This window comes from Ceratina calcarata, unplaced genomic scaffold, assembly GCF_001652005.2.
Source record: "Ceratina calcarata isolate Rehan_Ccalc_2016 unplaced genomic scaffold, ASM165200v1 scaffold294.2, whole genome shotgun sequence".
In the NCBI taxonomy this organism is placed as follows: Eukaryota; Metazoa; Arthropoda; class Insecta; order Hymenoptera; family Apidae; genus Ceratina; species Ceratina calcarata.
Genome location: NW_017151812.1, coordinates 227,156 through 242,502, shown reverse-complemented (window position 1 = coordinate 242,502; position 15,347 = coordinate 227,156). Strand labels below are relative to the sequence as shown.

General features: G+C 35.9%; 3 protein-coding genes across 7 annotated transcripts; 1 reads left to right on the top strand and 2 right to left on the bottom strand.

Annotated features, from left to right (window-relative positions):
* Nucleotides 1-40: 40 nt before the first annotated feature.
* Nucleotides 41-9,596, top strand: Tsf3 (Transferrin 3). 3 transcript variants are annotated; one of them, XM_018022829.2, is made up of 16 exons: nucleotides 41-129; nucleotides 3,933-4,163; nucleotides 4,244-4,352; nucleotides 4,446-4,579; nucleotides 4,767-4,894; nucleotides 5,146-5,290; nucleotides 5,358-5,515; nucleotides 5,609-5,730; nucleotides 5,796-5,941; nucleotides 6,011-6,257; nucleotides 6,496-6,644; nucleotides 6,725-6,886; nucleotides 6,950-7,051; nucleotides 7,155-7,261; nucleotides 7,337-7,495; nucleotides 9,334-9,596. In XM_018022829.2, exons 2-16 carry the CDS (start codon nucleotides 4,094-4,096, stop codon nucleotides 9,514-9,516), a joined length of 2,121 nt encoding a protein of 706 aa, XP_017878318.1. In that variant the 5' UTR covers nucleotides 41-129; nucleotides 3,933-4,093; the 3' UTR covers nucleotides 9,517-9,596. The 3 variants fall into 3 exon arrangements, with proteins under 3 accessions (XP_017878318.1, XP_017878317.1, XP_017878319.1); XM_018022828.2 differs by lacking the exon at nucleotides 41-129 and adding an exon at nucleotides 844-2,323; XM_018022830.2 differs by lacking the exons at nucleotides 41-129; nucleotides 3,933-4,163; nucleotides 4,244-4,352 and having other exon boundaries at nucleotides 4,499-4,590.
* LOC108623936 (isoaspartyl peptidase/L-asparaginase) lies at nucleotides 7,629-9,351 on the bottom strand. Its single transcript, XM_018022831.2, has 3 exons — nucleotides 9,066-9,351; nucleotides 8,769-8,997; nucleotides 7,629-8,652 (listed from the first exon to the last, which is right to left on the bottom strand). The coding sequence occupies exons 1-3, from the start codon at nucleotides 9,225-9,227 to the stop codon at nucleotides 8,309-8,311; spliced, it is 735 nt and encodes a 244-aa protein (XP_017878320.1). The 5' UTR covers nucleotides 9,228-9,351; the 3' UTR covers nucleotides 7,629-8,308.
* Nucleotides 9,567-15,102, bottom strand: LOC108623934 (WD repeat-containing protein 60). 3 transcript variants are annotated; one of them, XM_018022824.2, is made up of 17 exons: nucleotides 15,012-15,102; nucleotides 14,036-14,737; nucleotides 13,729-13,848; nucleotides 13,487-13,656; nucleotides 13,184-13,334; nucleotides 12,970-13,104; nucleotides 12,757-12,897; nucleotides 12,316-12,621; nucleotides 12,182-12,244; nucleotides 11,331-11,440; nucleotides 11,016-11,229; nucleotides 10,787-10,938; nucleotides 10,567-10,712; nucleotides 10,441-10,499; nucleotides 10,219-10,373; nucleotides 10,017-10,149; nucleotides 9,567-9,956 (listed from the first exon to the last, which is right to left on the bottom strand). In XM_018022824.2, the coding sequence occupies exons 1-17, from the start codon at nucleotides 15,021-15,023 to the stop codon at nucleotides 9,834-9,836; spliced, it is 2,892 nt and encodes a 963-aa protein (XP_017878313.1). In that variant the 5' UTR covers nucleotides 15,024-15,102; the 3' UTR covers nucleotides 9,567-9,833. The 3 variants fall into 3 exon arrangements, with proteins under 3 accessions (XP_017878313.1, XP_017878314.1, XP_017878315.1); XM_018022825.2 differs by lacking the exon at nucleotides 12,182-12,244 and having other exon boundaries at nucleotides 11,331-11,503; XM_018022826.2 differs by lacking the exons at nucleotides 9,567-9,956; nucleotides 10,017-10,149; nucleotides 10,567-10,712 and having other exon boundaries at nucleotides 10,232-10,373.
* Nucleotides 15,103-15,347: the final 245 nt, after the last annotated feature.

Sequence of the window (15,347 nt, the reverse complement as noted above, 5' to 3'; positions counted from 1 at the left end):
GTGCTCATGCGCGTAGTGTCGACAGAGGCCGCGATGCCCTGCTGCTTGTCGCTAACAGTGTTTCGTTAAAAAATACTAGCTCTCTCAGTCAGAACCAGATAACATAATCGAGACTGATAATAGTTTACTGTAAGTTTTATAACGCTATTGAAAACCATACTATATATATTAAATTTATCTCCGGAAACGAACAATAACCAGTCTTGTGATAATATCCTAAATGCTCAGTATTTGTAATACTAGTTTATCACTTAAATAATTTCCATTTTAAGATTAGATTCAAACGTCGAATGGACTCTTATCTTTCTCCCTGTTATAGAAATTCAAGTGTTTATTTCGTCAAACTCGTCAAAAATCGTGGTTTTACACACGCAAATATTTTTTATGTACCTAAGCTGTTTCATCCCTAATCTAATCAATAGCCAGTCACCATTACTCATTCCGGACTTGTCATCCTTCACACTTTCCCTACTTTCCTCCCCTGAGGGAGGCTACATAAAGCCAGTGGTCACCTACTTTAAAATTACCCTAATAATTATTCACGATTATCCATAAATCAGGAAAGAGCAAATATGCAGATTGGAAACGGGAGAAATTTGGATAGCTAATGATCTTGCAGGTTCCGACTCTCCCACCACAAAGGATGCGAGGAGTTTCGGGACTGTCTTTTGTTATAGCGTTCACCTAGTATTATTCTCATGTGAGATCCTTGCTAGCTAGCACGTGCGAGTTTCTTTGATACCAAAGTTCATTAATATTGCGTGATAGTTATTCATTACATTCAGAGTCTATACATTAATATATATATATATATATCAGAGTTTATATTTTCGATAATTATATTACTTATCTATAATATTCTTTTATACAATAGTTTGTAAGAACGTAAAATTAAGTCTTTCCATAAACCTGTGAGTGAGAAGTCTCAATAAAGGAAGAACCGTCCATCACACTCTTTAATTATTCTATAGACTTCAATTCTTTTTCTTCGTTATTCTAAGCTGCATAATTTTCTTCATCAGAGGAATGTTTGAAAAGAAGAAAGAATTAAATTTTCTCAAGCTGTTTGCTTTAACTAGAGGTATTCGGTATAAGTAATTACAAATAATGATGAACGATAAGTAAACGTGTATCTATTTTATGAGGCCTGATACTGTATAGCAATGATAATAATTCGCTTGCAATCATCGTTCCTGACAATTGTGGCATTAACAAAGTAATTCAGTAGCAATTGTCGGCTGACTCAGATCCCTTCGCGAGGAGATACGTACAGAGAAATTGCCATTGCAAGAAAAGCTCGAGGATGGTATCGAAACGTACGAGGTGCAAATACAATTTGTTAGATCTTGCATTATATCTCAATGAAGCTACGGTATATTAATTTAGCTGATTCTATCAGTTGTCTCGTAATTAAAGTATTCTGGATTTTTCATTAAATGCCAGAATGCTGTTCAAGAGAATATGCGGAAGATATTAAAAAAACATGAGAGGCTGAGCTACTGTGTACAAGGAAATAAATCAACTGTCCAGTTACTCTTATCTTCTGATCATCCATCACGCACAATAGTCAATTTTGTAAAGTAATAGTACTGGATATTGAAATGTACAAATTCCTTATAGTTAACAAGTGAATTAAATCCATTTCTTAAGTTCGTCAAAACTAGACTCCCGACTTAAAAATAATTATAGGCATAATTACAGTTTTATTGTAATCCTCGTTAATCGAATATAACAGTGACGTAACTCCATATATTATGTAGAATAAATAAGTCCAAAACCAGAGTCTACGATAATAAATTCAGTACTTATCTTTCATCAAATGAACTTACGTTACTAGGCAACCAAGGAGCTCGTATGCATCAACAATACTCAGTTTGTTCATCATTTTAATTATGCAAGCTGAAGAAATTCGGTTGGGAAAGGTTTTTATTCTTATTACAATTGAACGTTAACATCGTTCACTGTACCAGCGCGTATATTACGCACGAGTCCCCACCAGTTCAGTGAATAATTCCAGTTCCCTACCGGACTTTTGGTCGCATCTGCAGCCAGTATCGTTTTAATTCACTCTACGTGGAGTTGCATGTTACACGCTGACGCGAGACTTCAAAATATTGCGTATTGTTCCTCGTTTAACTATTCCGGCTTCCGAATCTCGTTAAAAGATATCGACACCCAAGAATTGATAAAGTGATCACTTTCATTGCTTTGTTATTTTTGAATGAATTCGTAGTTAAAGAAAAATACATCGAGCGTGAGTGATTGGATACACATTTGATAAAACCCATGAAAAATGTGCGATATTAAATTTTCGACGAAACAGGTATTACATTTTTAAGATCAAATAATGATTTGTCAATAGTTATACATACGTCAGCAGTGCGTAATTTATATGCATAGTTCAGTATAAGAAATATTAGAATACAACAGTCGAACAGGGAATAAACATAGACACATTATTCATATTTAATATATCATATTTTTTCTTTATACACGATATTCTTTACTGTTCATCATATGATGGAGACTTGAACGTAATTTCATTTCCTCGAAACGGCTGACCTTTTTCTCATAATTCATTGCTACACGCGTTGAAACTGACGCATTGTTTTCCAACGGTTTCATTTCACATTCGTTTTGATGCGTAAAAAATAATTCTCTGCTTGATAGACATTTTTCTATGTTTATTAATTATGATTAGATTAGCGGAATTTGTGCATTTATAGAATTACTAAACAAGTAATTTCGGTTTTCATAAATACATAGCGTTATAAAAATCGAAATTACTTTCTTGCCAACCCAATATTAAACAATTGAATATAATAAGTATAAACGTTGCACTTAATGCATAAAAATATAAAAAACAAATGCATATCGCAGCAATCTGGAATTAATTTTTTTAACTGATTTCCTTAAAATCCGCCGTCTATCTGTGTATATGTATAGTTATGACGAAAGATACAATCGATGATGTCATCGCGCGTTTCGTTTGCCCGGAGGATGCTTGCAAAGGAATCTTGTACCGGTCCACCGGTTGAATCGCTTTCTGTGTGCCGGAGCAATCGTCGGTAGATCATTGCCTCGATTTCTGTGGCCGCGTTAATTAACCCTCGGTAATTTCTCTTGAATCGGATCATAAACAAGGGAAACCGGCAAGGGGACTGCGTTAAGTGTTACGTTACGGTTCGGTCTTTTTGTAGATTGATTAAAATGCGTTACGCTACGTAAAATTGATGAAACAAAAGTCGTTTAATTGATAAGTATTTTAATCTTAAATGATGATGATTATGAGAGTAATGGTGAGAATAATGATAATTAGTAGACTGTGGAGTTTACGCATTTGTAAAAAAAAAATACGTATGTAAGGAAGATAAAAAATATATCTTGTGAACAAATATGAAATATCAACAGCTAAATACATAGGATTATTAAATTTAATTTAATTCATGATTAAATTTATTGCAATTTTATGTGAATTAATAAATTTAATTTAATTCATGATTTTTTGACATTTAATTGACACTCTTAGAAAAATCGGTATTTTCCCGAAACGATACATGATAGAGCATTCCTAATTATAAATTCGTTTTCGGCGTGAGAATCGCTATAGGAATCACGTAGTGGATGTTGCAAAAAGAGTTCTGTGTTATACTGTGTAATTAGTATAGTAGAATAGGAGGCGTAACAGGGAAACACGATTGATTATATCAATAAATGAAACATACTGTTGCTTAACATCATTTAACTCATCAAGTATTTATAGAAATATCTACGCGGAAGAATAATGTTTTCCTCTTCTCGCGCGTGAGACCGTATTAAGGGAATTCAATCATAAGGGAAAAGGGAATACAGCCTAGTAGTGTACCAAATTTCATAAAAATTCCTATTGTTAATTCTATTACTGAGAAAACTCGTTTAACATTTTTTTTCAGTCACATTACGAGTTGGGATAATGTGTTTACTAAATGAACATTTATCTCGTTTCTAACTGAGTGATAAACCTATGTATGGGTGCTATCTGTGACATAATAACTGTGTATTAATTTTGATAAATTGTGTAAAAGAATTTGTGTGAAAAAATCGACTTCTTACGATGGATATCCGATCACTTCTTCTGATTTTCTTCATTACGTTCTTCCACCACGCCATCGATGCTCAAAACTGTAAGTAACTTGAAAGTTCATAACAATTTTTATAAATATTATAAATCTGAAGAAACGAAAAAGGGAAGAATTCGTTTCAGTGAAACTGTGCGTAGTGGAGAGCGTCCACACGTCGAAAAGAATCCGTGCGCTCTGCCCGCAATTGTTAATCGCAGGGAATCAAATAGATTGCGTTATAGGAAACGATAGGCGAGTATAATAAACTTTCATTGAATTTCTGAATCTTCGTTTCTCCTACGCTTCTCGCCAGTGGTTATCCTTGTCGTAAATTGAATTATGCAGGTTTGATTGCCTGCGGCGATTGACCATGGCCAAAGCCGATTTTACGGTGTTGGAGCCGGAGGACCTGGTCGCGGCTGCCGCGTACAACGAATACAATATTCTAGTCACGAGCGAGCTAAGATTATTCGCAGATGGTAATTACAAAGTAAATCGAACGGCAATACAAATTATTTTATCAGCAGACGACGGATGTTCATGCAAATTCATAATTTGATAGATGAGTAGAATTCTATAGGTGCATGAACATGTGTAGTCTATTAATCAATTAACAGCGTATGATAAATCGATGCTAACGTCGTTAATTATCTCGTGCTTCATCAGAGAAGCAACGATACGAGATGGTATTCATAGTTACGGAGGACGTGAGAAATATATGGGATATTAAAGGGAAAAGGCTTTGCCATCCTGGATTGGATACCACCGACGATTGGACCAATGCTTTCTCCACGGTTAACATTTTTAATTTGCTTAATCAGTAAAGAGCAAAAAGTCACGATCGCAGATTTTTTATTATATAATAGATATTGATAATTAATTTTTCTTTAAATCTCAATCCACGAATTGCAGTATTCTTTAATTATAAAATTCAATCATTGGTTCGATTTTAAAAAGCTTGTTCAGTTCTAAAGGATGTCAATTTTGCTCTTTACTTATAAAACAAATAAAGAATTATTATAACATTCTTTTATTGCGAGTACAGTACTTCGAGAAATGGATAATAGTGAGAGAGTGCGACCCAGAGAAAACGTTGTTGGGAAACCAAATGACTGGATTATCAAATTTCTTCGAGGCGGCGTGTATAGCTGGACCTTGGTCCGCTGATACTACGTTTGATAGCAAACTAAGTAGGTACACGAATAATTCAGGCGAGGACGATTTGCAATTATTTAATTCCGGTCTGGTTGCTTGTAGAATCGAAGTACAGGAATCTTTGCGCGGCTTGCGATAATCCTGTCGGCTGTTATTCGTCTGATAAGTATCACGGTCGAGAAGGTGCTCTTATGTGTCTGACTGATAACGCAGGTGACATCGCCTGGGTCAGATTAAACGATACTTTGGAGCATTTCAAGGTAGAGGAGATTAATTCATTTCATTAGCAAGAGACTAATTATTCCCAGCAGCATGATAAATATAAAAGTCCTACTTTTTATGACAAAAATTAGGATGAACGAATCAATAAGGAAGATTACAAGTACGTTTGCCCGGATGGCACTACGAGGCCGGTGAAGCTCGAGAAACCGTGTGTATGGATCACAAAACCATGGCCAGTGGTCATCGCTAGATCGTTAGTAGAACGTATTAATAATAAATCATTAGTGAATTTGCCAAACGATATTCGTATTTTATTAGGGAGGTAGCAGGGGAAGTGGAGAAGGTGATGAGTTCTACGCGTACGGCTAGTTCCGGTTGGATGCTGCGGCAATTGTTGGAGAACTATCATCCGACGCCGGTGAGCACAGATACTCTCGAAACGCCGGCGGACTTTCTATCAAGATGTAATTAACAATTAATTACAACGCGAGTATCACCCAGATTAATCTTTCCGTAACGATGTTCAATCGCAGTTCCACGGTTCGTGAGCGCTAATAGCCGCGCGACTTGTAACCCGTCGCGGAGAGTCAGATGGTGCGTTTCGTCGAATCTCGAGGAGAACAAGTGTCGATGGCTGAGGGAGGCTTCGATCGTCTACGGGGTAGAGCCGGCGATTTCCTGTAATCAGGAATTGGGGAGGGTAGCCTGTTTGAAAGCTCTGAAAAGCGAGCGAGCCGACATATTTATCGCAAAGCCGGACGAACTGCTCGAGGTCAAAAAGTGTGTAAAGATTACAATTGCACATTTTGCTCTATTAATAATTAAATAAATTTCACTAAATCTTAATCAGTATTTTTGCTTCCGGACTCGGTTTTGGCATGAGAAACTGCATAAAAATTACGTAGTGGGCATAGCAAAAACGTTTTATATCGTATAGTATTATTTGCGAGCCTAGTCATTCAAATACGACCAGTCATTCAATAGAGATTAGATTCAATAAATCACACCACCGTTTCAGAATGGGCTTGAAAACGATGGCACAAGTGGTGCCCAAGAGGAACAACGAATTCATTAGAATCGCCGCGGTTGTAAAGCAAGATTCATGGTTCAAAAGCTTGAAAGATCTGAAAGGAGCCAAGGCTTGCTTCACAGGATTTAGAGACGTCGGTAAGTTTTTTTTCCAATCGATCATTCTACACGTTATTACTTAATTGCTAACAATGAGCAGCGTTTATTCGATTTCACAGGATGGAACGCTTTTGTCGCCGCTATGAAAAATATCTCAGGTGCCGGGAATTATTGCTCGGATACCCAAGCAGTTGCTAATTTCTTTGCTGAGAGTTCTGTCTTCGGTTTAAACGATAAAGACGGAGACATGCCCAGTCAATTACGAGCTTATACTAAACAAGGTGTGTACTCGTATAAAAAGTGATACAGTTTCCATATGATTATTAAATAAGAGAAACTTGTAGTAAATGGAAGCGGAGGAAAAGATCTGGCGGCTTTTGATTGTATGATGTCTGGCGTTGGAGACGTGGCTTTTGTCGATTTGAAAAGCATCGACAGCAAAATTGGTGAATACGTTTATTCGTTTGATTTTTTTGTATTGACATAAAAGTGTTAAAAATCTGAAATACAATCTTCTTTTTATTTCATAATTGTGCTACGGCAATTTAGGTCAAAATAGGGGCAGTCAAGCGAGGAACAGAAAGTACCGAACGTTATGTTTTAGCGAAGTCGATACAGAGGAAACGTGCTTGCTCACTTGGTCTCCATTAGGCGCGGTAATTATACTGTTATAACTATTTATTTACAAATCGGTTGTACAGAAATAAGAGAATTTCATGTATCATTTCTAGGTGATAACACACGAGAACATGACAGACCTGAGGCGCGAAGAGATTTATTCAATGCTGCTGGAAATGGACAAGCTCTTTGGGAACTCTTTCAAAGGCGAAACCCCAGCGTTTTCTATGTACGGAACATACGATGACTCGAATCGCAGCGTTATATTTCCGGTGCGTAAAACAGTTCTTTTTTTATCAGTGAATTTAATATTAGATCTCCTCGTCGTCGGAGCTTAAGCACATGCAGTCTAAAGGTCGTTCGAGGACAGTTAATTTTTCCCAATACTTTTCGTGCCTTCCTAATCCGTAATAAACGTAGCCCTTCCGGCAGAAGGCCCAAGGGAAGTGCATACATTTAAATGATACGAAAGGTTCACCCTTCGCGTTCAACGCAGCTGCGCCTATGTTAGATTCTTTAGTTGTCGTCTCAAAGTCTTGTAGCACCGTATTCACCGCGCTGCATATAGGTCTGTTCTCCGATAATTTTCTGACGATTCTCCTGGCTGGTGCGTAACAATAGATATTCGATTCGTTACCAGAAACGGAAACGGAACCGTGTTCGTCTGTATAAATTCCGCAACCGATTATAGTGCCGATCGCGCTCACGGTGCCAACCGGCTTGCCCGGTTCTCCCGCTGTCGACGTACCGCTTGCGAAACGCTTTTTTCGATCGTACGCAACCGCGCCAACTGCGCCAGCCTAATGATATAGGCAAGTTTTTTAATAATATATTATACAGGATGAGCTCGTGACTTCACAATAGCTTTTTTAATCTTCAACTAATCAACGTGATTTGTTTTTAGGTAGTAGAAGACTTAGTTGTTTAAAGAATGTATAAAGAAAATTTAAGAAATTGCTATTAGCCACAATTACGAACAAAAATGTTAGGAATGCGGTTTTAGGCTTCTTTAAACTGAGCAGTTTTGCTTGATAAAGTTTTTTCATATTTCTCAAAATTATGGAAATATTTAAAAGTTTCTTGGTTCACAATAGAAAGTAAAAGTAATGGACCTGTAAAATTAGCGAATCATCCCATAAATCTGAATCGATGGATTGGACGCAATAAGGGTAGGCTTCACCCTCCATAGATCGGTTTATAAAACAATCTGAATCGCACTCTGTCTTGTTTTCCGAGATGTCATCATCCCATCTACCTCCTTCGTATTCTTCTTCGTTTACGCAATACGTAATATGTTCGAAACTCGACATGGACTCGTATATGTTTAAACTGCCTGGCGGTAGAATCGGGATTCCGTGATCTAAAGCAAATTTTTGCGCTCCGGTTTCAACGATTAGCACATGCTCCGTTTTCTCTAACACTTTCCTCGCTAAACAGATAATTTAAAATCAAACGAATTTATAAATAAACTGCGGATTTGTATGAATGCGTTTTAAATAATGCAGTAATCTATTAATACCACTCATTTTGTTAAATATAACAGACCTAAAGAGATTGGGTGTTCTACATCACGAACAGCGCCTACGAATCCAGCATTCTTCCTAGTCATCATACCGGCATCCATCACAATTTCGTCATTAATGTCCAAGGAACCCCCTTTCGCGCAATTAAAAAGTGGTTTGCTTTCCATATATACAATTGCTTTTTCCACCGCGTCCACCGCCGACCGACCATTGATAAGAAGACTGTACGCTTCAATGGCTGCATTTTTGACCTGTTCATTTAGACAATTAAGCCTATATGTAAGCATCAATGTTCTTCCTCCGAGAAGCTTTCTCGAACCTCGTAGATCATGTAATCACGTCTTTTCCGTGGGATCCTTCCTGCGCCACCGTGAACTACTATAACCGGGTCTACGTAGACACGCCGTTTCCTTCGGTCCGGTTTCGCTTCAGTTTTGATCCTCGCAAAAATTTGATCGATCCAAGAGCAATAATCGCACATTGTAAATGTATAACGCAAAATTTCACGATAACACGTAAATTCATGTGGATTGGTGATTTGCACGAAATGTATTGAAAACAAATGCAAATGGATTTCATTTTCACAGGAGGAAGCGCAGCATATACAAATGGAAGTTCATCAGATTCAACGTGTTTCCAATTACCCGGATATCCTCAACGAGATAATGAAACAGGGTGACTGTAGCGACGCTGGAAATTCCAACTTCTCTAACAGTACGATTTTTATATATATTTTTATCGTTATCGTAAGCAATCTGTTTGTTGCTTAAACAGACTTTGTCTATCATTCCGCCAGTGTATAAAATTTTGCACGTGATACTTGTAATAATAAAATTGATTTATTACAGAACAGCGTTTTCATTAAGAATACCTTATTTAAATATTGCTTTACGTTACAAAACTATTAATGGACGGTTTCGTGAGTGTGCATAATAAATAAAATTACATCTGTTCACGTGTGATGACGAGATTGTCTTTTAAATAAATTATTTACGTAGAAAGTAATAGACACTGTATCGGAAATCAGTTGCAATTCGTTGGAAGTATAAAAAAGTTCAATTTCTTCGAGTACCGTCGACAACTTCATTTATAGAATAGTCATGTAATGCGTGAAAGTATTTAACTCCTGCATACAATCTTCCTTCTTGGAGTAACAGAAATCAGTTCTTAATCTGTGCACCTCTACGTATCCGGATTCCGTACCGAATGCCTAAAAATGAGCAATTATTTACATCTTTATAGATTATTGTAGATACAAAGAATAACATACCAAATATTGATGAGACATATCTTTTTCAGTTTTGCAAGATGATAACTGCATACATTTTATGCGACCGCTTTTTTGCAAATTAATTTTGCACATTGGATGTATGTCGTTGTTACTGAAATCCCAAACTTGTATGCTGAAATATTAATGTAGAGAATATTTAAACTATTCAAGACGATGCTAATTTCGATAAGGATTTTCCTACCATGAATTATCGTCTAGTACGAAACATGTAAATGGTTTCGATCTTGACCATTGTATCGATTTAATCGTGCACGTATTATCTTCGTCCTTTAACTGTAATAGCGGTTTCTCAATGCTTAAAGAATGCAGTCGAATTGTTCCATCGTCGCAGCTGACCTGTAATAGAAAGTGCTTTAAAAATAGCAATATATAGGTGACAGGTGAATCTGTAAAAAGGTTTTACCATGAAGAACGGATGTTGAAACGGGCATGTTTCTATACAAGTCACGTTTCCACAAGGATCTGAAATAGCAAACGTAGAGAATTGATAATGAACGAATTAAAATCGAATCGTCGACTGATAACTTACTAGTATCCGACTTTGTATACACAGCAGGATTAGCTTTGTTACCGATACAAGTAGCATGCAAAATATCGCTACTGTTAGTGGCAACGTAAAGATTATTACTATCAACACAATCCACATGCATATCAATAAAGGTAGCTGCATTCAACCTTACGAACAGTTAAATAATGTTAATCAACCTAATGTGTCATGTACAGTATGCAGATTATTATAAAATATTTACTTTTTCCGATTACTCGATTGACAAATTAATTCTTGACTTTTGACAAGTCTTATGTTACCCCAGAACGACAGTCCTAAATCATCGACACTCTTGCCCACATTATGCAAAACGCTCCATATATTAAGAAAACCATTTTCACTTAAGCTACATATCTATTGTTACAATTTACACAAAGGTATTAATAAAGCACAAATGGTAACGTATAAAACAGGGTGAGAGTTTGACAAACCTGAAGTGGTACAAATTTATTGTTACGTTGCTCTAAAGATTTCTCTTCAATTTTTGATATTACGCGTATCGCAACAATTTGCGAGGCATCAGTTTTTATATTCGCCGCAGTCGTGTACGTAGGCATCCGAATTGTCCAATCTAATTCATTGGCTTTATCGGTAACTTTGTGATGCCACATTTCGTCCTCCTTTAAATCCCACAGACTTATCGATCTGTTATTTGAAAAATTTATTAATATACTCATAACGCATCTATATTGATATCCATAAATATTCGTACTTCACTTTATATGAAATAGAAGTAAATAACATACCCATCTTGGAGACCAGCAAATACTACATTATAGTTTGTCAAATGGAAACAGCACGCAGTTATAGGACAAGCAGAATAAAATAATTTGACTGGCATCGATGGTTCAGAAATGTTCCATACGCATCCAATGCAACAGTCGGTTATATAATCCTGTTTGCTAGATGTCTCGATTTCCTGTTTGCATGGATATAATATATTCTTCTTAGAATCTAGTGTGTGTAAATCTTTCAATGAGTAATCCTTACCTCTTCGACGGGAGAATGAATAGTTAGTAGGATTTTATTTAAGACCTTTGAATAATGTATTATGGTCACAGGTCTACCAGCCAAAAAGGTAACTGAATTTACAGAAAGTTTTACAACACCGTCACTGAATGGTATTTCTTCTTCATTTTTAAACACATTACCACCAGATCGTCTCTCTTCCAACAAGGATAACATTACTCTCCCTGCGCGACTCATGAAATCGTTCAGTCGCAGTATATCGAAAGATAACGGTGGTAAGGACTTCATAGACTTCGGATCGTAATCGCTGCCAACTCCAATTTGATCCTGAAAATTGTTACGTTCCCCAAATATTTGTTATTATTAAATTGCGAATTAAAATATTTGGTGTAGCAGTTTAAAAGGTGTGGTTTGTTTGCTCATTTAAAGATTGTAATACTGTCTTTTAGCAAGTTCACGTACCAAACGAAATAAATCTAAATCTTCTTTAGTTCGAAGATTATTCCTACAAGTTACTGGAAACTGTGTCCATTTGTTCTCTAGTTCAATTTTTTCCGTTTGCGTTTCGAGATCAATGTTATCCTCGCCAGTTTGCGTGGACATCTGAAAATCAATATGGTTCAGAAATGTTCCATACGCATCCAATGCAACAGTCGGTTATATAATCCTGTTTGCTAGATGTCTCGATTTCCTGTTTGCATGGATATAATATATTCTTCTTAGAATCTAGTGTGTGTAAATCTTTCAATGAGTAATCCTTACCTCTTCGACGGGAGAATGAATAGTTAGTAGGATTTTATTTAAGACCTTTGAATAATGTATTATGGTCACAGGTCTACCAGCCAAAAAGGTAACTGAATTTACAGAAAGTTTTACAACACCGTCACTGAATGGTATTTCTTCTTCATTTTTAAACACATTACCACCAGATCGTCTCTCTTCCAACAAGGATAACATTACTCTCCCTGCGCGACTCATGAAATCGTTCAGTCGCAGTATATCGAAAGATAACGGTGGTAAGGACTTCATAGACTTCGGATCGTAATCGCTGCCAACTCCAATTTGATCCTGAAAATTGTTACGTTCCCCAAATATTTGTTATTATTAAATTGCGAATTAAAATATTTGGTGTAGCAGTTTAAAAGGTGTGGTTTGTTTGCTCATTTAAAGATTGTAATACTGTCTTTTAGCAAGTTCACGTACCAAACGAAATAAATCTAAATCTTCTTTAGTTCGAAGATTATTCCTACAAGTTACTGGAAACTGTGTCCATTTGTTCTCTAGTTCAATTTTTTCCGTTTGCGTTTCGAGATCAATGTTATCCTCGCCAGTTTGCGTGGACATCTGAAAATCAAAAGTATTAATTTGGAAATCAATGAAATTTAAATATTATTATGAAATAATTCGGTGACGCACTTGTTGAGTATTTAATCTTCCATAATTTCTAATGAATTCTTCGTACGGTATAGGCGAACATTCAAGAAGTGACCATTCCATTACGTCTAGCTTTATCATTCCTAATAGTACTTCGCCCCTGCTCAAATTCTTTTTCTGAGAACAACAGTAAGTATAATTATCCACATGTATTTGATTTGTTTTATAATTAAATATACGCTAATTAATTTAATACCTTTGGTTTCGGTTCCTCCTCTTTGGTTTTACGAAAATCGATAAACGAAATTTGCGAGAGTGGCGGTGATTTGGTAAAATCACCAGAACGACTATCTTCGAATCCTTCATCGGTAGACAACGGCAAAGACTTATTTTCCGATTTATCCTCGCTACGGCACAAAATGTATACACACTTTTACGTTAACAATTAAAATGAACACTACTTCAGTAATTATTTAATAAACATATAATTATTCAATGAGATAACAATACACGTTTTATAATTCAGTCATCTTGGAATTTGATTTTATTCAGAACAAACCTATACGATTTATTAATCGGTTGTCTAATTTCGAGAAGGGAGGAAAGCTTTGGATCATTTGCAATTGACTCTATTCTCGCTGCTCTCCTTCTGGCTTCAGTGAGCTCATAATGACCAGAATCATGCATGTGCTCTTCCTCCTTCTGTTCAATGCTGTTCACAATTTTACGCTGTAAGAAAGTAAAAAATTCTATAATAGAAATATTAATATTTCTTATTATCCTATTATAAGATATTAGTACTTGTTTTGCAGTATTTAATTCGATTGGATCTAATGGCAAATTGTTCTGATTGTCGTTTGTTTCTTCAGAGACTTCTGACTCTTCACTGTCGGTGCATTCTTGAAAATCAGACTCGTAGTCCTGCAGAATAATTGTCATGAAGATTAATTGGTACGAATTTTATGTATTATAGAAAAAGTTAATGTGCAGAAAATATGAAGAATGCAAGAATTATATATACGAGCTATTTTTTCGTTCATAATTTCACAAATTTATTTTGCATAAGAATCTATTAGTTAGATACGTAAATTATATGTATATTTCTCACCTCAAAATCATCTTCATAATCATATTCATCACTTATCTCTTCTTGTGCTTGTTTCTTTTTGCTCTGGTCTACCTTCTGCAAAGAATCTGGTCCATTTATAGCAGAATGTAGCATTTTTACTTCGCTTGGACTTAACGTCCTCGATAATTTACGTTGCCTAGACTTTGGTTTTGATTCAGTATCGTTTGAACGTCTCCTTATTTGCTCTTCGCTTTTTGATACCGAAGCAACATTTTTACTGGACAGTTTAGCATTTAGTTTACTTGTCATTGATTGTGGTATATATACTGTACTCTGTCCTCTTTTTTCTGAATAACCACTCTGCATTCTTGTACCACTGCTTTTACTGCTTTTTACAGCATTGTTATTATTCAATTTTTTTATAGCATCAGTCGATATTTTAGATGTTAACATCTTGGGATTATTGGTATTTGATTTTGCCATTGTTTGAGTATTTTCTTTAATAGGATTACTTTTAGTGGTTCTGACTGAATGTTTTATACTACTTTTATTTGACTGTATACTTGGTGTAGATTTCGATTGAGTGCTTTCTCTCCGTTTTTCTAACGTCTGAGACATTCGCATCATTCTTATGTCTACTTTCTCTGAGTCATCGGCTTCTTTACCAAGTAAAGAACTTTTTGATTTCAATTTGTGATTTGTCGAACCATCTCTGCTGGCTGAGACCTTTTTAATTGCTCCCTGAAATGAAAATTTTCTTTATATTACTCAAATAAATCTATTTATGTTACTGCACTTCTGTGTCTATCGCATGTTATCTAAAGAAACGTCGATAAATTCGAGGTTGAAAGGTAACATTTGGTCTAACGTAAAGTTTGTAAATTTATAATGACCACAAATCATTACATAATGATAATTTAAGCACGATGCGCGGTCGATGGTATACGCATAAAGATAGTTGGTTGAAAACAGAATATTCTAATGAAATTTTCGTTTTAATACAACGGAACATCACCTTATTAGACATTATTATTCTGATTGATTGACGTTGACAGTTATCAAGCCACCATAATGTAAACTAACGTGCTGTCTGGTGCTTTCAACTAGTGATGGGCACTATCGACTAATTTAAAGTATCGACTACCTAGGGAATAATCGCAACGTACTATCGACTAATTAGTCGATAGTTCTTAGTCGGATGAGATATCGCTCTCGCGGTTATTGTGATCATAGCGTTCATATTTAAATAGCATTTTTATTTCGCTATCTTTGACCAAACATGATTTAAAGTAGCGATCACGCATTACATTATTCGATGAATCTACCAAGCCGGAAACCGAGAACATTGTCT

Coding starts and splice junctions, on each gene's coding strand:
- Tsf3 (XM_018022829.2), top strand. CDS start 4,094: ATGGATATCCGATCACTTCTTCTGATTTTCTTCATTACGTTCTTCCAC. Junction 4,164..4,243: donor CGCCATCGATGCTCAAAACT/GTAAGTAACTTG, acceptor AATTCGTTTCAG/TGAAACTGTGCGTAGTGGAG. Junction 5,516..5,608: donor ATACTTTGGAGCATTTCAAG/GTAGAGGAGATT, acceptor GACAAAAATTAG/GATGAACGAATCAATAAGGA.
- LOC108623936 (XM_018022831.2), bottom strand. CDS start 9,227: ATGTGCGATTATTGCTCTTGGATCGATCAAATTTTTGCGAGGATCAAA. Junction 8,998..9,065: donor GTGATTACATGATCTACGAG/GTTCGAGAAAGC, acceptor CTAAATGAACAG/GTCAAAAATGCAGCCATTGA. Junction 8,653..8,768: donor AGAACACCCAATCTCTTTAG/GTCTGTTATATT, acceptor TTATCTGTTTAG/CGAGGAAAGTGTTAGAGAAA.
- LOC108623934 (XM_018022824.2), bottom strand. Junction 12,898..12,969: donor GAAGATTAAATACTCAACAA/GTGCGTCACCGA, acceptor TTTGATTTTCAG/ATGTCCACGCAAACTGGCGA. Junction 10,150..10,218: donor GTACTAGACGATAATTCATG/GTAGGAAAATCC, acceptor TTAATATTTCAG/CATACAAGTTTGGGATTTCA.